General features: G+C 49.9%; 1 protein-coding gene and 1 long non-coding RNA gene across 6 annotated transcripts in view; one reads left to right on the forward strand and one right to left on the reverse strand.

Annotated features, from left to right (window-relative positions):
• Window positions 1-25867, forward strand: part of NAV1 (neuron navigator 1) — a 263151-nt gene that overhangs the window by 119624 nt on the left and 117660 nt on the right. The window contains exon 1 of one of the 5 annotated variants that reach the window (XM_064360232.1): window positions 20276-21030. The exons of 3 other annotated variants lie outside the window; for them this stretch is intronic. Coding sequence is in view for 1 of the 2 variants with exons in the window: in XM_064360231.1 (XP_064216301.1) it covers window positions 20469-20475 (7 nt within the window). In the remaining variant the exon portion in view is untranslated. Of the gene's footprint in view, window positions 1-20275; window positions 21031-25867 lie in introns of those variants that run through there. One more of the 5 variants, XM_064360231.1, reaches the window with a different exon arrangement.
• Window positions 16366-25867, reverse strand: part of LOC135268213 (uncharacterized) — a 136933-nt gene continuing 127431 nt past the window's right edge. The window contains exon 3 of the long non-coding RNA XR_010336484.1: window positions 16366-16523. This is a non-coding gene — a long non-coding RNA (uncharacterized LOC135268213). The remainder of the gene's footprint in view (window positions 16524-25867) is intronic.

A 25867-nucleotide genomic window follows, 5' to 3' on the forward strand; every position in this document is an offset into this window, starting at 1 on the left:
GCTCACGCCTGTAATCCCAGCACTTTGGGAGGCCGAGGTGGGTGGATCACGAGGTCAAGAGATCGAGACCATCCTGGTCAACATGGTGAAACCCTGTCTCTACTAAAAATACAAAAAATTAGCTGGGCATGGTGGCGTGTGCCTGTAATCCCAGCTACTCGGGAGGCTGAGGCAGGAGAATCGCCTGAACCCAGGAAGTGGAGGTTGCAATGAGCCGAGATCGCGCCATTGCACTCCAGCCTGGGTAACAAGAGCGAAACTCCGTCTCAAAAAAAAAAAATAATAATAAGGCTGCCTTATTAAAAAGGTAAGCTCATCTCTGCTGTACTTAGGGCACATGAGATTCATATACACTGAGCTCAGGAAAGATGGAGGAGCAGCTAGAACGTCCTAAGCAGGCAGATGTGGTGGTGACCATGGTGGCAGCAGTGATGATGGCAGTGATGGTGATGATGGTAGAGATGATGGTGATGCTTTGTGATGGTGATGGACATGCTGGTGGTGTTTTGGTGTTGGTGGTAGATATTACGGTGATGTTTTGGTGATGGTGGAAGAGATGCTGGTGGTGTCTTGGTGATGCTGGTAGAGATGCTGGTGATGTTTGGGTGATGGTGGTAGAGGTTTTGGTGATGATGGCAGCAATGATGGTGGTGGAGATGATGGCAATGGTTTTGGTACTGGTGGCACCAATGGTGATGACTAGAGCAGTCATCCTCTCTGCAACCGCAGAGGCAAGGTTAGTAAAGGACACTCACTGTTGTGGCAGTTGTGATGCTGGTCATTTCTGTCCCGAGTGTGCCCAGTTATAAGAGCTAAAGGTGACATCTAAAGGGCCTCCTTACTTTACTTCTTGAGGCAAACAGTATTACTGAGCCCAGGATCATGCTGGATACTGTGGAGTTCTCACAGAAGGGTAGAAGTGGTCCCTGCCTTCAGGGAGGGTATTATCTTCCCCAGGATATAACCAAGTGCTAAATCTCAGCGTCCCATCTCTCTGATACTGATCTCTCTTCATAGGTCCTTTTTACGGGCTGAACTGAGGAGCTCCAGATATGTTAAGGTGCGCCCTCTTCAAAGCTGACACCTCCCCTTCTTACTGCCTCCTGCCCCACCCCACCTACACACACCTCTGTAGGTATAAGACAGGTTAGAGTGGGCAAATGGAACTTTGTTGGACCAACAGGGAAGAATGTGGACCCTGAGGCTGACAGTGCTGCAGTAGGACCTTGAGCAAGTCACTCTGCCTCCTGGGGGCTCAGTTTGTTCATCTCTCCTACATAGAGAATAATATTTGCTCACCCTTTCTATTTCAAAAAGCGCTGGGGAGGACCACATGAGACCACGGATGTGAAAACCCCTGCACTCCTGAGTGTCAGGTGGACGTCACCGGGAGATGCAGACCCGTGGGCATGCCAGGTCTCTAGGCAGCGCGCATTTCTCACGGAATCTCCCAGCTGTCTGGTCAGCAGATTTGGCCATAAAGGAGCCTTGTCTGGGAGTTCCCATGGGGAACCACACCACTGGTCACGATACCAATGCTGGCTTCTCTCTCTGGTGAGTAATGTCAGGCTATCTTGAGGTTAAACTCTTCAAAGAGAGGCTCCATTTCTCCACAAGGAGCAGGCCAGCTTAGGGTAAAACGTGAGAGATGTGAGACTGTCTCTGCCATCCCCATCCTCCGCATCCCGGCCTCTGACCCACTCCCACCCTATCGGGGTGTCTCGTCTCTCCTCCTTAGCCTGCCAAAGCTTTCCTTTCTCTTCTTCCTTCTCTACTTTCTCTCAGGACCAAACCAAGAACTCACTCACACTGAGGCCACTACTATGTGACCACAGCCTAAAGCGCCGTGTTTAAAACACGTTTTTCTCCCACCTTGACCCCCCCGAGTCAGAAACACGTTTTTCAGCAAACTCAGTACACACATACTGAGTCAAAAGTTTTACGAACCAATACTGTGCACAATATATTTAATGTTTGTGTATGTGTGATTTCTTGATTGTATTGTATGTGGTCTGTTTTTTCCAATTGCTGGTTGCAATCAACTACATTAATCTCATGATCCACAAATGAGTTGCAACCTGCAATTGGAAAAGTCCTTGGCCTAAAAGAACCTTCTTTCTAAGCACAGAAAGTCCCTGAGAACTGGTTGTCAAGACAGTTTACCCAGATTTTGGATAATAGAGCATTTTCTTTGTGCCAGGCCCTGTTCTGGGTGCTTTATGTATCACAGTTCAGTGAGTCTGCAAAGCCCCTCTATGAAGTAGATGTTATTGTGATCATCATTCACATTTTATGGGCCAGGAACCTGAGGCAAAGAAAGGTTAAGTTCTTTATCTAAGCTTTTACTGCTAGTAAGTGGCAGAACTCAAGACACCTGTGCTTAACAGTTGAGCTCTGCTGGCTTTCAGGATGTCATCGAAACAAGGTGGTTTTGTAGGGGGATATGCATGATGCTCTAAGAAAGCCTGTAAGAAGTCCCTGGGATCAGAGCAGGACTCAGATGCTTCTGGAAGGCAGGGTCGGTTTGCATGTTGTCAAGAACCTGCCAAACAGACTGGGCTCTCGGAACCACCGCCCAGCAGACGCTCAAGCTCGACTGCCCTGTGGATGCACATAGACTGATGGCGATGCCAGTGGGGACGACGGAAGCCCTGGGGGTGCCTGTTAGGCCCACATGTAGAACTCTGCCCACTGGCCAATCAGCAGGCAGTATCAAAGAAAAGCCTGACTCTGGTCTTTTAAAAAAAAAAATGCTGCAGTTAATTTTAAACACGCCACTTTTTGCAGGCTAAAAAGAAAAGTGAGCTTAATTGTACACTCTTGCTGTTTTTTAATGAATTTGTTGTTTTCGGCTCTGTGAGAATGCAATAAAAGTTAAAAATTTATCTCAGAACACAGTACAAATGTGTCTCCGCATTTGATGGATTGCTTTTTTGTCCAACGCTTCCGGCCCGTGGGCAGGCAGGCCCCACAGATGGGCCGAGGCATCTACAAGCAGAGCGAGAGTGTGTCTGTAAGGGATGGTCGTGGGAGGCACACACTTAGCAGATTTCATTTCTGTTCTCTTCTCTTGGCATAGTAGCTGGAAAGTGGTAAAATGGGAGATGGAGAGACAGTGAAACAGCTGAAGGAGCAGCCTCAATTATTTACAGACCAGTTTGTCAGCCTCCCAAAAAATGAGAATTGACTTCACATCTCTCTCCTCCTTTTCACAGCTGGGAGGGTCAAGCACATGACTATTGGCCACTCCCAATATTGGCCATTCTCAATATTGGCCATTCTCACCTCCCTGTCTCTGTAGCCTCAGCTAAGCTCAATGCAGAAATTCAAACGCAAGGAACAGGCCCTGCCCTCAGAGAGCCCCCTTTCTGATGCGGGAGAGCGGACACAAGAGTTCAAGACCCAGATCGTTAACAAGGGAAGGCACAGGCACAGGACAGAATGGATGTAGCCATGGGCACTGCAAGGGGCATAGCAGTTGAATCGCAGCCCTGTCTGGAGCCTGGATGTGGAATATTGCCCAACAGTTGTCTGGGCACTTTGTAAACTGAGTCTGTAAATACCAAAGGAATGTCAAAGAGTTGAGCTTTTGAAGCCAGGCAGAGTTAGGAAAGGATTCCTAGAAGAGGTCAAACAGGAAGGGCAGCAGCCATGGGGAAGGTGCTTCCTCCGAAGGTCGGGCCCAGTCAATGCCTTGAAGCAGGAACTGAAGATGAGGAAAAGCTAAGCCTACCTTTCTCAGTCCTGTTGGGGACTGGGCCGACCACTGCTCTAAGACCTCGCTGCCAGGCCTGGCAGGTGGCCAGCCCAGGTGTCCAGGTGCTCCACAACAAGCCAGGGCCTCAATCTTCCCTTCACTTGATTTTCTGCAAGCCTTGCTTACCAGCTAAGGTGTAGAGCCCTCCTTAGCTGTGGACGGACGCAGAGCCAAGTTAAGTCACCATGGTAACCCTCTGGCTGATGGGGACTTGCGTTGCCATGACAACTTGTCTAAAATCAAAAAGTATTTTGGAAGAGGGGTTGCAGCAGAGAGGAAGGGTGGTGGGGGATGTCTGCCGCAGTGCTGCACTACCCATGATTCTGTTCTGTGCCCTTCTTGGGTTCCTCCTGGAATGGGTGGGGGGTTTGTCCAAGGCCCAGCCCAGGGCTTCTGAGAAATAGTTATTGCTGGTACCAGGAGCCCTCCTGGAGACCCTCCACAGCAAAACATGTGTGTTAGACCGTTCTTGCATTGCTATAAAGAAATACCAGAAGCTGGATGATTTATAAACAAACAAGGTTTAATTGACTCGTGGTTCTACGGGCTGTACGGGAAGCATGGTACAGGCATCTGCTCAGCCTCTGGGGGGACCTCAGGGAGCTTTTAGTCATGGCAGAAGGTGAAGCGGAGCAGGCATGTCACATGGTGAGAGAGGGAGCAAAAGAGATAGTTTTGGGGGTAGGTGCCACACAGTTTAAAGCCAGATCTCACGAGAACTCATGGCTGGGCACAATGGCTCATGCCTGTAATCCCAGTACTCTGGGAGGCCGAGGCGGGCATATCACTTGAGGTCAGGAGTTTGAGACCAGCCTGGCCAACATGGTGAAACCCCATCTCTACTAAAAATACAAAAAAAAAAAAAAAAAAAAAAAATAGCCAGGTGTGGTGACATGTGCCTGTAATCCCAGCTACTCAGGAGACTGAGGCAGGAGAATTGCTTGAACCTGGGAGGCAGAGGTTACAGTGAGCCGAGATTGCGTCACTGCACTCCAGCCTGGGCGACAGAGTGAGACTCCATCTCAAAAAAAAAAAAAAAGAACTCATTCACTATGGTAAGGATTGCACCAAGCCGTGAGGGATCCACTCCCATGACCCCCACACTTCCCATCAGGCTCCGCCTTGACACTGGGGACTGCCTTTCAACACGAGATTCAGAGGGAGCAGCATCCCGACCACACCACCGTGTCCTCCATTTCCTTGGCGAATGCCTGACTTTCAGTGCCAAATCTGCTCCTTGACAAAACCATAAAAACTGCAAAGTTAAGGTCCCACTGCTGCCTGTCCTCTGCTCCTGAGACCCCTGCCCCAGGCTCCTCCCATGCTTATAGTCTCCTTTCTGACAGGGCACTTCTTGTCACAAGGCCAGGGCTGGCCAGCCTCTTGTCATGTCAGCTTCTTCTTCACCGTGGTGGAGAGAGAGTGCCTAGGTTTAGACAGTGCACTTAGCCTGCTCAAAGGAACGGCTCCATAAACACTACCATTACTTACCATTAACTTACAACAAAAAAAATGAACCAGGCACTTGGTAAGGTATTTGTATTTTACTCATCCCAAAGGAATCTGCAAGTTTAAATATCATCTCTTTCCCTCCATCTTCTTCCCCAAGTTACCTTTCCTTAAAGGGAGATGATTAAAACAAAGCAATGGAATTTGAGGTGTACAACCCCCACAGTTCAAATTCATGTCTCCAAACTCATGTTCTCCCTCCACTCTACCCCAAACCCTGGCCTCCTGAGGCAATGAAGTTTGCCTATCTGGAACCACTTTCTGAAGTTAGTTGGCAGGAGGGGAGCCTCAGGAGGGAAGAAAAAATGGTAAGCATTTCATCGGCCCAGTGGCCGGACCATCATTCATAATTAGACGTATTTCTTCCCAAATCACCATCCCCAGCCTCAGTTTCCCCTGTACCAAAAGCTCTCTTCACTTTTAGTTCAAGAGAGTCTTGCCCCCTCTCTGCTTCTCAAAAGTGGTCTCTTCTCTTCCCCTAAACTCACCTTCTTAATAGCCTGAAGCTTTCTTCACCAAGTATGCTGGAGAGTTCTGTTTCCTACCCTATCCCCTACCATAAAGAGATAATTCCAGCCCCTCTTTCTGAGATAGGGTGTTGATGGATCCTTACTGGGGCACAGACTTCTGGCCTCCTGCGTGCCAGAGAGAGGAGGTGCCCTGGGGACTCTGGAGACCTGGCCTCCCAGCAGCCACTCCCTCTGCTCTTAACAGGAAGCTTTCGTCTGAGAAAGTTTGACTCCTTCCTGAAAGCTGCGCTTCTTTCAGCCAGTCTGGGCTCAGGTTTCAGGGCTCAGGGACTCTTTCTCTCCCTTTCTCCTTCCCAGGACTGGAATGCAGCTGCCCAGAAGTGCTGAGGAGGACACAGAGTCGGCTTCCCAGGCACAGGCCCAGCTCTGTCCCCTTTCCTTGTGCTGGGACCTTAAGCGGAGGGAGGAATCGGTGCCTCAGGGAGGCAAAGCAGGCCACACACATCAAGGGCAGCGGTTGGGGAGAGCTGACTTGCAAGGAAATAGTTTCACCGGAGTGGTCAAGGCCAGGGTTCCTGGTGGGCCCGCCACCATTCTCCTTGCAATACCCAACCAGCTCTGCCAAAAGGTGAACACAGGAGCTGCAGCCCAAGCCCTTTCTGGCCTGGCCAACCTTTCCTATTCCCCTCTTGCCAAACATTTTTATACCAAAATAATTAGGTAATTAATAATCATGTCAAATACTGTGTTTCTGGCACTCCGTACTTTTTAAGCTTTGGAATCTGTGTGTAATGGATCTGAATAGCAACCCACAAACTTGGCCATGCAACAAACATCCCATTCTTGATTGTCTTTAAATCAGTGTAATTCTAGTTCTGAGCCCCATCCTCCTGAGTGGCAGGACATTTCAAAGTCAGAATTACTGGCCTCTGGCTGGGCGCGGTGGTTCACGCCATTAATCCCAGCGCTTTGGGAGGCCGCAGCAGATGGATCACTTGAGGCCAGGAGTTTGAGACCAGCCTGGCCAACATGGTGAAACCCTGTCTCTACTAAAAATACAAAAATTATCCGGGTATGGTGATGCATGCCTGTAATGCCAGCTACTCAGGAGGCTGAGGCAGAAGAATCGCTTGAACCTGGGAGGTGGAGGTTGCAGTGAGCCAAGATGGTGCCACTGCACTGCAGCCTGGGTGACAGAGCGAGACTTCGTCTCGGAAAAAGAATGGCTGGTGTCCTTTTCCCCAAACCCAGGTTCACACCCAGGTCCAGAAGGTGTGGGCGAAGCTTGGAAAACGGGAAAGGACCACTCTGTCGTGGTCCCTGCGGGTTTCCTCGTGGCTCTCTAGCTCTTTGCCAAGGCCAACAGCCTGTACCCTATTCCTTCCCTTTATACCACCCCGTCCCCTGCAGGGTGTGGGAATGCATCTGGCTGCTTGCTCCTAGGACTCACGGTGCTCTTTTCATCTCTAGTTCAGGAGAACCTTGCCCACTCTCTGCTTCTCAGAAGTGGTGTCTTCCCTTCCCCTAAACTCACCAGCTTTGTTGTTTGTTTGTTTCATTTCTGAAATGGGGTCTCCAGCCCAGGCTGGAGTGCAGTGGCATGATCTCAGCTCACTGCAACCTTCACCTCCTGGGCTCAGGTGATGCTCCCACCTCAGCCTCATGAGTAGCTGGGACCACAGGCATGCACTGCCATGCCTGGTTAATTTTTTGCATTTTTTGGTAGACATGGGGCTTTACCACGTCACCCAGCCTGGTCTTGAACTTCTGAGCTCAAGCGATTTGCCCACCTCAGCTTCCCAAAGTGCTGAGATTACAGGTGTGAGCCACTGCACCTGGCCAAACTCACCTTCTTAATATCCTGAAGCTTTGACCAAATGCGCTGGCCCGTTCTGCTTCCTACCCTATCCAATGCCCCAAAGAGTTTTGAAACCTGGTGACCTGCTCAGAATGGGAGCTGGTGAGTGGAGTTACACAGAGAGGCACAATAAATTAAACATCTCAGAAACGTATCTTGCCATATGTGATCTCATTTTCATACCACCCCGATAAAGTAGGTAGGACAACTATTAATATCCCCAAAAGATAGATGAGGGAGCTCCTTATGAACTGACTTGGCAGTGAGTTTGCAGAAATGCTAGGACACAAGTCCAGGCCTCCTACCTCTCAGCCCAAGCTGCTGCTGCCGCCGAAGTGAGCCTTTCTGAACGTTCCCTGGAGGCTTCTAATAGAGCTCCAGTGGCTGGTGTGCTTCAAGGGCTACTGTATGCAAGAAACTGAACTAAGCATTTTATGTGTAATAGGTTGATCAGTCTTTACTACTACTCTTTGAGGTAGGTGCTTTTGCTCCCATTTTACAGATGAGGGTGTTGAGGCACAGAGAAGGTGAGGACTCTGCTGGAGGTCACAGAGTTGATAATTGGCACAGCCAGGATTTGAACCCTACACTCTTAACTCCTCTCCTATAGTGAGTTTCCTAGTAACTTCAGCACCCTTCCAAGAAGAATAAAGGAATGAGTAAGGAGTAACTCTATCAGCAATTTTGTTTAGCTTTCTGACTTCAGCCTCCAACAAAAGAGGCTGCTTTCCAAAATCCCAGGCTCCATTCATCCCTGCAAATGCATTATTTCTTACCACCCACTCACCACCACAACGAATCTCCCCACAAGCTCGAACTCAAGGACACACCTCCCTCTGTCTGTCCCCGGCTCCCAATCCAAACTCAACAGCATCAGCTCAGAGAGAAAAGCTTGAAGGAGGAAGGACCCCACCAGAGAGCCTGTGAGACATCCAGGGGGTGGAGAGGGGCTTGGCAGCCCCTCCCCTCCATCTGCTTCCAGCTGGGACACAGGATGCTGGGGAGGGGAGGCTCCCTTGGAGACAAAGGTCAGGGGAGCCCAGAAAGGAGGAGGTGATTAGGATGCTGGGGGTTTGGGGTGGGGGTTAGTTACTGGGGGAAGACCGCTCAGTATGTGCAGGAGTTACCCAAATGAAGCCGCCTCTTGCCTGACTGCAGCGGGGAGTCAACCTCCAGAGCCTGCGGGCAGAGAGGCCACAATTAAGGCAGAGGGAGGCCAGCTGGCCCTCAAAGCACCTTTCTCGTCACAAAGCCGGCAGTGGTCTCATTTACAGCTCATCTCCCAAAGGGCTCGGAGGTGCTTGGAGAACCAGAAACCATGGTCCTCTCATTACCGGTGTGCATCTGGGAAAGTGAGGCAGCCACGTGAAAATGAGCAGCCCAGAGTTCCTTCCGCCTCAAAGGGCAAGGAAACTCAGTGTCCTGATTTTTCCATGTCAGACTGCCTGCCACCCCCAAGGACCCCCTCTGCTGAAAGCTGTTTGTATTTTACCTTCCCCGTGGTTTCCATAGACCTCCTCCTTCCTCCTTCCTCTCAACATCCCCCTCTGAACCCCTACAAACCAATTATTGAATTTTTGTTTTTTGAGATGGAGTCTCGCTCTGTCACCAGGCTGGAGTGCAGTGGTGCAATCTGGACTCACTGGAACCTCTGCCTCCTGGTTCAAGTGATTCTCCTGCCTCAGCTTCCTGAGTAGCTGGGACTACAGGTGCTCACCACCACGCCCTGCTAATTTTTGTATTTTTAGTAAAGACAGGGTTTCGGCCGGGTACGGTGGCTTATGCTTGTAATCCTGGCACTGTGGGAGGCTGAGGTGGGTGGATCACCTGAGGTCAGGAGTTCAAGACCAGCCTGGCCATCATGGTGAAACCCTATCTTTTAAAAAAAATAAAAAATAAAAATAAATAAATAAATAAAAAGACAGGGTTTCACCATATTGGCCAGGATGGTCTCCACCTCTTGACCTCGTGATCTGCCCACCTCGGCCTCCCAAAGTGCTGGGATTGCAGGTGTGAGCCACCACACCCAGCACCAATTATTGAAATGTATGGTGCCCTTACTATGTACCTGGCCCCCGACCCTGGTTCAGTCGCTCACTGACTCTTGTGGCTTCTGCCTCTGAAATATCACACTTGTCTTTTTCCCTCAGCCATTATCCTGTTCACACCATCATCTCCTTCATGAATGCTTCCTGACTCCCCTCCTTCCAGTTCTCCCCCATACACTGCTCTGGGGGTGCCTTCCTAATGCACCGCTGAGACCATGTCACTCCCCAGAACAGAGGCTTTCAGTGGCTTCCACAGAATAGCATCCTGATTTCTTATCCCAGCATTCCAGGCCTCCGCAGTTGGACTTTCTCACCTTTCTAGCTTCTCCTTTCTCTTCCCTACCCAAACCATCTGCCAGAATTTCCCTGAGGGAATTCTGTGAAAGTTGTTAATTGGCATTACTTAAAAATAAAAGACCCTGTGGTCAAATAAATCTAGGAAACTCTGGGTTGAGAAAGTTAAACAGATTTTCTGATGTGGACATCTCTGAGACTTTGTATACTAATAGGGTTCGTGACTCCCCAGGAATGGGTTAAAATATGCAGAATCTCCCCAGCGTGATTGTCTGTGGGATCCTGCTTTGAAAGAACACTGGTAGGGCCAGCAGTCCACAAGACCATGTGGGAACATTGCTCCGTGTTCGATCCAGCTAGGCTCCTTGCTCTCCCCAAAGTCAACCTCACATTTTCTGGCCTCTGTGTCTTGGATTAAGGCATATACCCAGCCTGGAAACACCTACTTCCTCCATCTTCACCTATGAACATCTTACCCATCCTTTAAGAATAATTTTCTGGCTGAAGGGGGCGGACCCCTTGAGGTCAGGAGTTTGAGTCCAGCCTGGCAAACATGGTGAAACCCCATTTCTACGAAAAATACAAAAACTAGCAGGGGCCAGGCACAGTGGCTCACACCTGTAATACTAGCACTTTGGGAGGCCAAGGCAGGTGGATCACCTGGGGTCAGGAGTTCAAGACCAGCCTAGCCAACATGGTGAAACTCCATCTCTACTAAAAATACAAAAGTCAGCAGGGCGTGGTGGCACACATCTGTAATTGCAGCTACTTGGGAGGTTGAGGCAGAATTGCTTGAACCCAGAAGGTGGAGGTTGCAGTGAGCCGAGATCAAGCCACTGCACTCCAGCCTTGGCGACAGAGTGAGACTATGTCTCAAAAAAAAAAAAAGTAGGTAGGCATGGTGGCACGTGCCTGTAATCCCAGCTACCCGGGAGGCTGAGGCACAAGAATCACTTGAATCTGGGAGGCGAGCTGGAGGTTGCAGTGAGCTGAGATTGTGCTACTGCGCTCCAACCTAGGGGACAGAGTGAGACTCTGTCTCAAAAAAAGAAGTTTCCCCATGGCCCCCCACCCTTACCCCAACCACCAGCCTCTTCTGAGTTTCTTTTGAACTTCTGTGGCGGTGTTTCTGATGGCATTTACTGGCTGAAACTATTTATTTTAGCTTTTTTCTCTGTTCGTCTGATAGCAGCTCCCCACTCTTCCTGGTCAGGGTCTAAGAACCTTGATGGTAAAGGCTGTGTCACTCATTATCTTATTCTCTTCAGTATCTGCTACATAGTATAGTCGTCCTCGGTATACACAAGGGATTGATTCCAGGACCACTGATTTATAACCAAATCCCCGCATAGGCAAGACCCACATGCAGCTCTGCAGAACCCACGTGTTATGAAAAGTTGGCCCTTGGCGTAGGCAGTTTTCACATCCCAGGAATACTGTAGTTTCATTCCATGCAAGGTTGGGGGAAAACAAAAGGCACATATAAGTTCACTAAGTTCAAGTCCATGTCGTTCAAGGGTCAGCTGTGTATCACCATGGCTGTACCTCAGAACTTCGACGTAATTTTTAATTTCTTACTAAGCTTTTAGTATTGGAATAGTTTTAGATGTACAGAAAAGTTGCAAGGATAGTACAGAGGGTTGACATACCCCATACCCAGTTTCCCATGTTGCCAACTTCCTACATTATTCGGGTACCTTTACTGCAATTAATGAACCATATTGATAAATTGTCACTAACTTGAAGTCCAGACTTTATTTGGATTTCCTTGGTTTTTACCCCGTGTTCTTTTTCTGTCCCAGGATCCCTTCTAGGCTAATACATTACCTTCAGTCATCAGATTCCCTTAGGCTCCTCTAGACTGTGACAGTGTCTTAGACTTTCTTTGTTTTTGATAACCTTGATAGTTTTGAAGAGTGCTGGTCAGGTATTTTGCAGAGTGTCCTGCAGTGGGTTTATCAGATACTTTTGGTTACACAGGGGTTATGTGTTCGGGGGATGAAGACCACAGAAGTAAAATGCCATTCTCATGACATCATGTGAAGGGTCTGCACCAGCCATCCTCACCCTTTTTGGCAACAGGGACTGGTTTCATGGAAGACAATTTTTCCACAGACGGGTGGGGGGTTGGGGTGGAGATGATTTCGGGCTGAAACTGTTCCACCTCAGATCATCAGACACTAGATTCTCATAAGGAACGTGCATCCTAGATCCCTAGAATGTACAGTTCACAATAAGGTTCACCTTCCTGTGAGAACCGAATGCCACCGCTGATCTGACAGGAGGTGGGGCTTGCTCAGGCGCGCTCACCCCCCAGCTGTGCAGCCCGGGTTCCTAACAGGCCACTGACCTGTACCGGTCCATGGCCCAGGGTTTGGGGACCCCTGGGCTATGCTACCAACATGACTTAACGCTGTTGATGTTGACCTGAATTACCTGGCTACGGTAGTGTTGGTTGAGTTTCTCCATGCCGCGTTACCATCCCTGTCCCCTCCCATCTTCCCACGTTTGCGTAGTGTACTCTTCAGAAGGAAGTCACTGTGTGCAGCCACATTCAAGGAGGGCTTCACCTCATGAATGGGGGAGAAGAGACAAATCTCATTCATTCATTCATTCATTTAGAGCAGTATGTACTCATGGATGTTTATTTTATACTTTGAGTTATAATCCAGTTCTACATTTTTTATTTTGTTTTTCAAATTGTTTCAGCTTTGCCTGTTACAGGAGCACTTTTAACTGGCATCTGTGTCCCTTTGACATACCGCAATCTTTATTTCCTTATTTATTTCCTTGCTGTTTAGCCCTACAAGATGCTCCAGGCTCATTTTGCATATTCCCTGCCCCAGTGCTGCGAGGATCAGCTATTTCTCCAAGGAATCCTAGTTTCTTTAATGGGAGGAGGTACAGAAACTGAGACTGAGTGCTGAGTGTCGCTGGGGTGACACTGCTTCTAGGCCCTCTCTGGGGACAGAGCTAGGAATATATGTGTCTATACTAACCCATGTATGTGCACATACCTATCTCTCCATATATATGTGATACATATGTAAACTCGTGTGTGTGTGTAACTAAATATTAGTTCAAACTGATGTCTGCAACTCTAACCTAGTAGCACGTGGTTCATTCTAAGCTTACTTCCTTTATGCAGCTTTTGAAAACCCTAGTTCTGGCCGGGCGTGGTGGCTTATGCCTGTAATCCCAGTACTTTGGGAGGTCGTGATCGGCAGATCACTTGAGGTCAGAAATTCAAGACCAGCCTGGGCAACACAGTAAAACTCCATCTCTACTAAAAGTACAAAAATTAGCCAGGTGTGGTGGCAGAACCTGTAATCCCAGCTACTCGGGAGGCTGAGGCAGGAGAATTACTTGAACCCAGGAGGCAGAGGTTTCAGTGAGCCAGGTTCACCCCACTGCACCTCCAGCCTGGCAGGCAGAGCAAGACTCTATCTCAAAAACAAAATCCCAGTTATTTTGAATCACAATCTTTTAAGGCTGGGCCAAAGACTATACTCCAAAGGCTGAGAAACACTAAAGCAATCACTCAAATGCTTGCTAAATTTAATTGAGTTTGCAGAAACTCAGACCAGCTCCATCACAGATGTGCAGGATTTCCAGCCTTGGGGTTGTTAGGAAAATGAGCTCGCACATTCCCCCAAGTGATGCTCTGTGGGAAACAGCCTGTAATCATTACGAAGGTGTCCATTACCCCATGTTTGGGTGTTTCTGCTCATTTCCTCTGTATCTGGTTGCTGGAACACCTGATATTTCCTGATGTGAGGCCAGACTATCTGGGATCCATTACCGCCTGTGGCAGAATCTTCAGTGACAGTCCCTGCCTGTCCCCCTTGACCCAGCAGCCAGTCCTTTTTTTCTCTGTGGTGATAATCAGGGCATGTATGTGACTTATAGATCATTTTACAAATGAGGAAAGGTCCAGGAAACCTAGCCGGCTAGTGGCAGAGCAAGAAGTAGAGCCCAAGCCTCCTGTGCTCTTCATATCCATCTGCACCACGTCCATCCTTCTGAATGCCCTGGGCTGGAATTGTCATGATACGTGATGGATATATGGGAAAGCCCTGAGCTGCATGTCTTTAAAGCCACTGTGAACTAAAATACTCCTGAATGCATTCTTGGCTTGCTTTCTGCAGAATGTCCCTGTAAAGGGTACCTGAGACAGCTACAGATCAACATGACAAGATGTTCTCAGCTCACTGCTTTTATTTCACACTCACCTGAAGTTCCAGAGCCAGAGAAGAGGCTGGGGAGAAATGCAGACCTATTAAGCACCAAGTGACAGCTTCCCGGCCCTCCTAGATGGAAGAGAGTCATGTTGGTCCTCAGGAAAATCAAGGCACCTCTCTTTAGCACCTTCACTCCTCCCCCATCCCTGCATCTGCCCTTCCTCTCAACGCCCGCCCCCCATACTCAACTCCCTCAGGCTGCGCTCTTGCTGCCTTCATCCCTGCCCCGTCAGTATTCCATCCAGACCAGCCCTCCCCCAGTGTACCATGCTCTAAAGTTACCTCTTACACCTTCCGCAGATCTCCATCCAGACACCCATTTCTTTAGTCAAGGTGTTTGGACAGCAGTCTGATTAAACTATAGGACAAGTTGCTTCAGAAATTCAGAGAGTTGTCATCCCACTTTGAATAGGTGCGGAGCAAGCCCAGACTCTAGGCATTTGGATGCCCAGTTGTCAACTGCACTGGATACTTTGTCTCTAGCATGTCCCAGACATTTCCTGACCACATTTCTTTATGCAGAACTGAAATCTTGTCATCTTGTTGCAAGGTTGCGTTGATTTGCGTCTATGTCCTCTCCCCCACTCAGTCCATTTGCTTATTTCAATAGCTTCTGTAGGCAGGTTTTCTCTTGCTGGTTCTCTTGCCACATTTGCCTCCTAAAGAGCCCTTAAATTGGCTTCCGGGCAGCAATCTATCCTTTTCTTTCTGGAAAATAGCCCAACCCCTGCAGCCTACCTCTCCTGCCAGCCTCAGACTGCACTCACCTTCCCTCCCTGTCCGCAGGAGGAAGGACGGATGACAGGAGGAGGCTCACTTTTGCTGCCATTGCAAAAACCTCCAGCAGCAGCTGCTTTGTCACTCAATTCAGAAGCTCCTTCCTGGTGTGAAAGGTATTTTGCAATTATGCATAGTTACCCACAGTTACCCATTAACAGAAACCTTTCAGCTGCTTGCCAGCTTCATCTTAAACGCTTTTTCCTTTCTCCCTTCAGAAGTCTTTATAAGCATACAGTATTTAGGAAGGTCTCCTTTGCCAATATATACAGTATTATATAAATTACAACACGGAGTGACTAACCAGTGGCTCTCCCTCTAAGGATTTTACCACCAAATCCAAGTATATTTCACTGATCGCATCTAGGCAGCTACAGGAGGGTTTTATAAGGTTGCTTTTTTTTCCCCAGGAGGAAGTGGCTAGAAGGTGGAACAGGATATGTTCTCTTTTAAATCATATCACCACTCAACCAAGGATACATCCATTGTGTATCCAGCATCCCACCTCCTTACCTTCAGTGGGAGGTTTGGTCAGGGCTTAAAGCTCAGGCCCCTCTGGGAGACCCTTAGGTTCATAACCAAAAGGGACCAGGATGGATGGGTTTTCCCACTTACAATAATAATCACAACAATAACAACTATAATATGAGTGCCTGCCAGATACTAGGCACTGTGCTAGCACTTAACAATACATTATCTAATTTAATCTTCCTAATAGCCCTGCGAATACACATAATTATCTCCATTCTACAGGTGGGAAAAAAATGAGATTTTTGAACATAAAGACTCTTACTTAAGTTTACATACTTCATGGTAGAGCCAAGGTGCCAACCCAGATCTGTCTGATTTTAAAGCTACCACCTGCCCAGCCTGGATATTGGTTCAGAGTCAGCTAGGGCCCTAAAACTAGTGAACTTGGTACCCCACCCTTTCCTGAAGCCCAACATTTGTGGGGAACTGATGGGAGAGTATAAACATCTGAGGGAGGGCAAGTTTCTCCAAGGTCTTCCCTCGGATGGGGGAAGACGGGGAGCCAAAGGTTCTCATTTTCCCTCCAATCACCTCCAGCAATGTCATCCCAAACACGCCTGATTCAGCTGCACGTAATTAAAGAGGAATGACTGCCCAGCCATTTGATTTCTAATTGCCACATAACGTGAAAGTGACAATGCAGATTATCACATGTGTCAGATGAACTCGGTTGTAAGTTTTATTTAAACACTCAATTCTTTTGCTGTGCACTCAGCCTTTGTATTATTCACGTAGCAAGGTTGTCGGCTCGTCATTTAAAGAGGGAGAGATGGCAGAGGTACCATCAAGCATTCTGATGAGAGCAGGTCCCTCCTTCCTTGCTCTCCCTGTGTGCCAGGCCTTGGGCTCTGGGCTCCTTGGTGGGGTGAGGGTGGTTAGGGAGAGTGGCACTGGAGCAGAGGGGACTGTGGCAGTTTAGTGCTTATGGACCAGGTAAACCTCTTCCCAGGAGGGACATGCATCTACACAGCTTGCAGTCTCCCTGTTCCCATGGAATCAAGGAGGACTTCCTGGGGAAAATGGGATGTTTTAAAGAATCTGTTGAATGAAGAAGTGAAGAAGATGATCTGGGATATTGGAAGTTATAACATTTCCCTGAATAAAGTTTTTCCACACAAAATATGGGCACCACGTAACCTAATCGGAGCTGAAACTTAGCCATCCATGATATTTACATCCTACCCACTGTTCAAAACCAGGAATCCCTTTCTGCGGGCTTTTCATTCAAGGGAAGAGACTCAGATATCACACAATTGTCACTGACACCCGCCCCCATCGAAAATAATTATTCAGGGATTCTGAGAGCCAACGTAATTAGTCCAATTAATCTCTAGCGATGAATTATTCTGTCTGATAATCGTCTTCGGAAGCAAAGGATTCATTAGCGTCTCCGGCTGACAGCAGGGAGTCAAATGTCCTTTTATCTCTCTTCCCTGTCCCTGACATGATAGAATGAAATTGGCTCTCACTTTGATAAATTCTGTCTCCATTGAAAAGGAGGCTGGTTAGGGCAGCAGCAGAGGCTGGGACCTGGGTTACTAGACGTGTTGCCTGCTCCACATGTACCGCTGACCTTGAGTTTAAGGCCTCAGTTTATCCCTTGGAAACATGGGGAGACTTGAGTGCAAGCTTTGTGATCAGTTATCAGATTAACCAGGTACCTTCATGGGCTTCCAAGAGGCAATTAATCCCAGCACACTCCCTAGAAGAACATGCCCTTCTCTGTTGAGCATTCTCAAGGCATTCTAAAGCAGAAGTCCTCCTTTTTGTAGAAACTTACTTTACATAATTTAGTCATCTTGAAGGCACTAAGTGACGAGTAACACCCAAGGTGCCTATTGAGGTGCCCATCAAAATCCCAACTTATATTGCCCAAATTATAGGATACGAATCCAATTATGAATCCAAATATATTTCACTGATTACATCTAGGCAGCTACAAGAGAGTTTTTTATTTTATTTCATTTTATTTTTTAGAGACAGGGTTTCTCCATGTTGGTCAGGCTAGTCTCGAACTCCGAACCTCAGGTGATCGGCCCACCTCAGCCTCCCAAAGTGCTGGGATTACAGACCTCAGCCACCGCGCTCGGCCCTGCGGGAGGGTTTTATAGGTTGCTTCTTTTTTCCCAGGGGGAAGTGGCTGGAAGGTGGGATGGGATACGTTCTCTCTTAAATCATATCACCACTCAACCAAAGATACATCCATTGTGTATCCAGGCCCCAGCTCCTTTCCTTCAATGAAGTGGAGGATTGGTAAGAGCTTAAAGCTGAGGCCCCCTCCAGAGACTCATAGGTTCATAAGCAAAGGGGACAGGATGGACAGGCTTTCCCACTTACAGTAGTAGCATTCTTGCCTGTTCTGGGGGTTGCTTTTGGTTGTCTTGCTGGAGCACATATACCCTTTCCTTATGGTACATAAGCCCTGGGTCTAGGGGTGACACATACGGAGATCCACCTGTCCTATGGCCACCCAAGACCACGCTTCTGTCTGTACCTTCCCCTAATAAAGCACCTTTTATTAAATACAACAACGAAATCCCAACCTAAACTTTGAGAGAGATCTGTGTGATTGGGGGAGCGTCGGGGAAGCTCTGCTAGGGGCCTCAGAGCAGCCGGGCTGGAGATTCTGCTCCCCCAGCATCTGTCTGTCTCCTCCGTGGCCTGTCCGTGGCAGAGCGCTGGGCTCCAGGTCAGTGAGTCTTCGCTTCTCTAGTCTCGGACTCCCTTCCCTAGGAAAATGAATGTTACACATGGGCACAAGATTTTGCATATAACTTCAGAGAGTTTCTAGACCCTCTGCATGAATAATACATTGATCCTGTTCTCGAGGAACTTAAAATCCAGGAAGTGAAGCATGGGAAGGGGTAGTTGTTCATGTTAATGGTTCAACACAACAGAAAGAAGGTGGTGTGATAACAGAGTTGGTAGTAATGGCATTTGGGGTCAGTTAATTCTTTGCTATAGAGGGCTGTCCTGGCATTGTAAGACATTTAGCAGCAGACCTGCCTTCTACCCACTAGATGCCAGTCACACCCCCTCCCAAGTCAGGAAAGTCAAAAATATCTCTAGACATCACCAAGTGTCCCCTGAGGGGCACCACCTCTGTGGAGAACCTCTGTAACAGAGGCACCATAGTATGCTGAGCCTCAGCGGAAACTGTGGTCATTTCTGGGTGGAAGGACCAGAGAAGGCTCCCTGGAAGAAGTGGTTTGAGGTTTGGGCACCAGGCCAGAAAAGAAGCTTTAATTTTGTTTTGGTCAGCTTTTTATCCCTGGAGTCTAATACGGTGTTTAACACATAGAAAGTGTACGGAGAATGCTTGTCGAGTAGGTAAACAAACAGATGAATGGGGAAGGGTCGAACATGCAGAAAATGGAAACGGAAATGCATTCCGGATTAAAGGAACAGCATCAGCAAAGGCTCAGAAGTGGAAAGAGCAGATGTCTGTAGGGGATCGCAGGCAGCCCAGTCCCTGGTCCATGGATAAGGAACAGAATAGTGGCTTGTGTGACCCTGGCTTAGGACGCTGTGGAATGGCCTTTTCTGGAGATGCTTAAGAAAAGTGAGTAGGTGGCTGTGCATACAGTTCTGCCTGAAGGAAAGGAAACAGAGTGGTGTATAGAACCGCCCACTAATCGATCACAACTCCTTCCTGATCAGTGTGGACCTGGCCTTGGAATACTTCTCAATACAGCCCTCTAAGAACTTATTACCAGTCATTTGGAGTTGGCACGCCAGTTGCACCTGTGTAACTCCCCGGCTGTGGTCTAGAGACCTTATGTCAGAACTGGGGACTGCTGTTCTGCTTGAAGGCAGCCCAGAATGGGAGGCGTGGGCCTCTCTTGGTCATTCTTCACGCTTTGTGTGTGACTCCATTTCCTAGGCCATATCTCTTTTCGCTTTACCCCACCCCGTTCCTTCTCAGCTGCTGAGCTGCCCTGTGGCTGAGTTCTCATCTCCCTGCTGTCTCATCCGTTATTCATTCTTTCGCAAACATTTAACTCCTGTGTTATGTGCACTGGAGATACAGCCACGGACACACCAGAGTTGCTGCTTGTCAGGTGTGGATATAGAGAAGCAGGCAGGCAATTGCATTACAATGTGGTGAGTGCCGAGTTATGGGAAACAGAGGCTGCTGTGGGGCAGAGCAGTGGCACCTAAGAGCTGCTTGAGGGAGGCTTTGGGACCTTTTTAGGAAAAGAACCACTGAAAGCAGAGTGCTAGGGTGTAGTGACAGATAGCTCCAGTTTATAAATCTGGGACAGTGAGTTTTACTGTAGTTTTTTTAATATGAGTTAAAGAGTTGTGTGTCCAGTAAAATATATATATACGTCTGCCTTTCCAGGGAAAGTCACTGTAACTCCTTGGTAATATGAGTTTGTAATGGTCTGGAAAATGCAGGAAAATCTTAGAGTCAGTTCCTGGTCGCCATTAAAAGCGTTTATGGTGTCCGGGGAGCCATTTCCCTCTGATTTGTGTCTGACAGGGGAGCACTGAAGCTGAGATATCAGGGAGAAGACAGAGCTCACATGTGTAACTGGACAAGTCAGGTGAACTTGGCATGGAACAGGGCTGTCTCTGAGTCTACCTGTAGGTAGGATCGGAGGCAGAGCCCTGCAGTGGCACCTACAGAGACAGAAGAAAGAAAAACATGGCCTGTGCCTCTGGGGAGTCAAGACAGACACTTACCAATCAGGAGAAACTGGCAGAGGTAGTAGCTGGGGAGTCAAACCAGGCACTGAATCAGGAGAAACTGGAAGAGATAGTGACTGCTGGTATTTGAGAGGCAAGGGTTGAGACAATAGGCCAATAAGAAATTGGGGTGGGAGGGATTGCATGAGCTCTCCCGAAGGAAGTGAGCTGTAGAGATGGGATGGAATGGGATGGCAGGGCCAGAGAGAGAAGGCTGTAGCGTGGTAAATGGAGACATGAAGCTGCCTCCCTGTCCATCCATTAACCAGAGGCCTGGGAGGCAGGACAAGGATGGCAGGTAAGTGGGTGGAGGAGGTGCCATCTGACTACATGCCCAGGGGATGCATTTGTTTAGCAGGCCTTTATGGAGGGCCTACGACAGATCAGGCACTGTGCCAGGTGCTCGGCATTCAAAGATAAATAGCATCTGGCCTTTGCCCTGAAGGCAGATGGATGTGTAAAGAGGTGTGGGTGATCAAGTGATACACAGGCTGTGGAAGAAGTCTGTTACAGGCTCCAGCAGGGACCCTAAGGAAGGAGTAGTGATTTCTACCAAGAGGAGGGGCCAGATGAAAGGCAGTCTGCATTCTCCATGGGAGGAGGTTGAATGGAGGCTGCTCACTCAGGCAGCATTTCCCGAGCAGCTGCTGTGTGCTGCCCAGTGCCGCTGGGGTGTGGATGGGGCTACATAAGGGATGTAATATTTAGTGGAGGAGACAAGACCAGCAGGCAACAGGAGCTGTCACTGCAAAGGCAATATGTGATCGTTGACGAGAGGGGTTCAGAGATCAGATGTTCCAGAGCTGAAGGGGATTGATCTCTGGAGTGGCCAAGGAAGGGCTTCTTGGAGGAGGTATGACTTGAATTGGGCATTGAGGGCTGCGGTGAAGGCTCCCAGCAGCGATGGTCTTTTAGATGGTTGCTGTAGGAGGGATGGAGGAAGCAAAGGCGCTATGGTGGGAGGCAGCTAGGCATCAGCCTGAACGGGCGGCAGTATGTGGGACACTAATGGAAGATCAGGCCAATAAAAGTCTGTAGAGGGTCTCGTATGTCAGGCAAGACTCAAATGCCGTCTGAGAGATGCTGAAGTCTCATGTTGCAGAGCCTCAAGTTTGTGTGGATAAGGTGTGCTTTTAGACACCTTGGGGCTGGGGGCTGGGGGCTGGGGGCAGGGCCTGTCTGAAGCCATCTCAGCCATCCCCCGGCCTCCAGCCAGGGCTTGGTGCTCCTGTACAAAATTCTGTCTCCACAGCGTGTCCCCTAGTCTGGCTTCCTGGTGGGGGAGGGCGCACACACAGACATCAATTCAGTCAAGACTCTGCTCACGCCTGTCCCCAGGAGCAAAGCCTTGGCCCGCTGTTCCCATGGCAACCGCCAGTCAGTGCTGAGCAAAGGAGGGTGCCAGAACACAGAGAGCTGGAGGGGACCAGCAGCCCCTCAGTCATCACAGTCATCACTGAGGACTCCCCCAGTTGGGGTGTAGAGGGATAGAGGAAGGGAAAGCAATGGCTGGGGAAACCTTGAGGGCAAGGGGACTCCCTCTGTTCTTTGATGGAGGAAAAGCAAGTGCTGACTGGAGCCAGAGCTGGGCTCAGGCAGCTGATTTCCCATCCCTCCTTTCATCCCTCCTTTTGAGCCCAGGGTGTCCCCTTTGCGTCCTCTGGCTCATTAAAGATAGATGACCCTGGGGAGGGTGGGGGCAGGGGTCACCAGCTGCTGGGGCTTCTTGCCCTGAGTTGGGCAGGGGATCATTTGCAGGGAGAATGCAGCCAGGACCACCAGTCCTGGCTGCAGAGGGAGGAGGGTAAGTCTGGGAAGCTGGCCCCCGTGGGTGATCAGCAACATGTCTCTAAGAATAGGTACATCCTATTGACAAGGATTAGAAGTGAACCAGGAGCCGTAAATAGCCAGGGGCCTGTGTTCTCTGGGCTCTGTGTTCTGTCCGTGGCTTATTCATTCAAAGTCGGGGATGGGCAAGATGCAGTCTCTGGAGTGACGCAGTGGGACGAGCCCTGGGGCTGGAGACAGAGAGGCTGGGTTCTAATCCCAGTCCTGCTGCTTTGTAACTGAGACCTAAAGCAAATTGCTTATCAGTCTCTTCAGCTGCCAGACGAACGGAGAAGCTGCCTCACAGGATTACTGTAGGGCTCACGCGGCAGGAGGAACGTGAAAGGACCTTGCACACAGTAGCCGTTTGCCTCCTGGCTTCCAAAGGTAGAGGGACAGATGAGATCATCTGCCAGAGGGGTCCATATATCCAAAAGGCGGGGTTGGCTGGACCCTGAGGGTTCATGTCATTTGTCCACTGCCTCCTCTGGAGAGCCTCCAGCTGAGCCTAACCTGGTCCCAGCTCTTACGTTGCCCTGGGACCAGCGTCTTCCATGCTCAGGCCTCTTGCCCCCCGGCTGGGCTAAGGGCAAAAGGTGAACAGCAGATGCCATCAGGCTTTTCCCTGCGTACCCAGAGCCATGCCCTCCCCATGCCGGCTCCTCCACCGAGGGTCCTCTTAGCAGTGCTCTCCTCTTGGCTTAGGGCCCTCACTTCACCGTAGCCAGTGTATAGTTCCTGGTTCAAGCTGAATGTTGTGCAGCACACGGAGTGGGGGCTTCCCCCCTCAGCCCACCTCTGCCCTTGTCCGAGTGCTCCAGCCGTGCCGGGTTCTTCCCAGAACTCCAACACATTTGACCGGCCGGGGGGAAGAGCGGGTGTGGGGAAGGCCATGGGGCTCTGTCCTGGAATGATGTGTTGGGGCTGAACCCAGGTGCAGCTTTGTAGCTTGGCAGACCTGGAAAGTCTCTCCAGGGGATATTTGCTTCCTGGGAATTTGGCTCCATTCACTTGGTGACCAGTCCGAAGGTGCCTGGTGACTGCAGCATGGAACCTGGGCCACCATGGGCTGGATGCAGGCCCTGGAGGGCTTGGACAAGGGCTGGGGAAGAACCCTGATCTTCACTCCATCGCCTCTTCTTGTACACCCCTGGCCTCACTCTGATAGGGGTCCAAAGGCTCCCCAGAGCAGTCCCAGGCCCGGACCCCACCCTGCCACCAGACCACGGCAGAAACTCAGGCTGCACTGCTGGTTCTGGGGAAGGTCCAGCACATCTCCTCCTGCTCATGCCCTTCGCTTTCCTCTTCATATCCCTGCCCTGCTCTCAGGAGAGGGGGAATGGGGCTGATTCCTTTACTAAGAAGGAAAAACTGAGGCCCATGAAGGCTGAGCAGGGGACTGTAATCCAGGGGTCTCTGCCTCCGGTGTGGTACTTCCCTTCCACATACGTGGGGGCCAGGTAGTGGGGGCAGGGCAGAGTCAAGGAGTGGAAGTGGGAGCCTCCAGTCCCACACATGTTACCCATGAAGGAGAGGGTGGGAGCAGGAGAGGGAGTGGGTCCCAGGCTCTGCTTCTGGCCGCAGCTGGTTCCCAGGCTCCTGCGCTGGAATCGGATGGAAGAGGAGGATTCTGAATGATCTGATTAGGCAGCCGAGAGCAGCCATGGGTCTTGGCAAGCAGGCGACACAACCTGCCTGCCAGACGCTCTAGGAAGTTTCTTCCGAGGCCAGAAGCTTTACAGGTTTCAGAGCTGGGACAAAGCCCAGTGAGGAGAAAGGGCTCCCTCGAGGAAGCGTTGGACAGGAGCACCGACTGCCAGCGAGGCCTGGACTGGCTGGCAGCCCGACGTCTTGGAGGTGGAGAAATGGTTGGCCTGGCCGGTGGCCCATGACTCCCCATCTTCTGGCAATTCTGTATCTCATTCATTGCCTGCAGTGGAGGACAGGCCTCATTCTGTGAGCTGTGAGGAGCGCGATTCCGGCGTGAGTCAGGAAGGGCCTCCTGGCGCCCGCCTCTGTTGTCTTTTTGGTCATGTTATCATTCATTTTGAAAAAGCATGGACTTCAGAGAAGACTAGGATTCAGCTACCGACCCTACAAGCTGTGTGACCTTAGGAAGTTAACTGACCTCTCTGAGCCAAACATTGTAAATCGGGGTACTTGCCCCGGCTTCTGCGTTAGGAGGACGATACGTATTTGTGTTTAGCACCACGCATGGCGCACACTCAGAAAATACTGTCTCTTTTCCTTTTCCTTCCCTTCTTGCCTCAGAACACTGCCTGCTTTTCTCACCTTCTGATGCTCACTAAACTAAATGTTTTTTAAATGCAAAAACTCTTCAGCACATCTTATTAAGCCTCACTGTAGGATCTCTCTGCCTCCTTAATTGGAAGTCTCCCTTAAAGCTAATGTAGTTCCTTCTTGTTTCAATTGGTGCCCAAGCCCTGAGGTGAGTTCGGGGCCTTAGTCTAAACCGAGTTCTTTTGGCGAGCATTGGGACCATCCTGGAAATGGGGGAACATTTTGGTGGCAGATGGGCTGAGTCACAGGGTCCCCAGCGGTGGGCAGTAGAGGGCTGAAGGGATCAGTGACACAGCAGGCTTTTCCAGAAATGGGAACCCTCGGGGGAGGCAGCCAGGCGGGGCAAACGTCAGCTCTTTGATGTCAGAGCAGATGCTGTGCAGGCCGAGCTGGGGCAGGGGAAGAGGGAGGTGTGAACAGCAGAGGGAGCACCGCCTTCTGGGCTGCCCTGCCTGCTCATATCTTGCCCCCAGCTTTCTCTCTCATAATCCTCCTCGAAGCCTGACCTTTTCCTTCTTTATCCCCAAGCGTGGCTCTGAGAGCAGGCCTTGTCATCTTGACCAAGTCACTGCTATTCTGTTGGGCCGCAGTCTCCTCATCTGTTAAATGACCTCTGAGGCTTGTGCCAGCTCTGACTTCTGATGAGCTTTACCATTCAGCCTCTTCCAGGCTTGCGTCAGAGCTGTCTGCACCGGCTGGCCAGACCTTATGCCAGCAGCCCAGTCACCCTGCCACATCTGCTTTGTCTCCCATTCCCAGCCCCAAACCACCTCTTCTCCTATACGGTGTCACTTTAAAACAATGTGTGGAGCACTTGCTGTATTTGAGATGTTGTGTGTAGGGATTCGGAATGAGAATGCCAGGTCTTTGCCCTCCAGGAGGCGAAAGACATGAGATTCAAACAGCTCAGCTGTTATTTCATTTTACAGGTGAGAGGACTGAATACCTTGCCTGATGTCACAGGGCCTGTTAGTGGTAAAGCTGCGATTTGACGAAGGCTTCCTGGCTCCATGTCCTGTGGCCTCTTGTTGCCTAATGCCCAGAGCCAGTTCTTCCTCTCTTGTGGCTCAGCCTTTGCATAGGGTATATCCTTCCTAAACCTGAGACTTGCCCTGTGGCCTGTGGTCAGATTCACTCCTTCCCTTCCTTTGGTTTCAGATCAGTGGCCACCTCTTCCAGGAGCTCCCTTCTGACTCCTCCAAGCCCACCTTCTCATTTTCTAGTCAGTCCCCAGCTGAGGCTCTGGCCGCCATGCACAGAGGATGCCTGACCACAGCTGCACATGCCAGCCTCTTGGCTGCAAGCTCCCTGAGGGCAGGCCCCATTGTATGGGTGGACTCAGAACCCTCAAGACAGTGGCTAAGTGGAAGCCAGTAGCTGCCGGACAGGGCATAGTCCCGCATGACCTGGTGGAAGATCGGTGGTTCAAAGGCAGTGATGTCCGCTTATTTGATGTGTTCGCTATGTGAAATGTGGCCACTTCCAGAGGAATCACGTGGGATTCACATCCTACGTAGAAGACTGCAAAGGCCTAGTTTGGAGAACTCAGGAAAGGTCCGTAG

This window comes from Aotus nancymaae, unplaced genomic scaffold (genome assembly GCF_030222135.1).
Source record: "Aotus nancymaae isolate 86718 unplaced genomic scaffold, 86718_ANA_hifiasm-v0.15.2.pri h1tg000039l, whole genome shotgun sequence".
NCBI lineage: Eukaryota > Metazoa > Chordata > Mammalia > Primates > Aotidae > Aotus > Aotus nancymaae.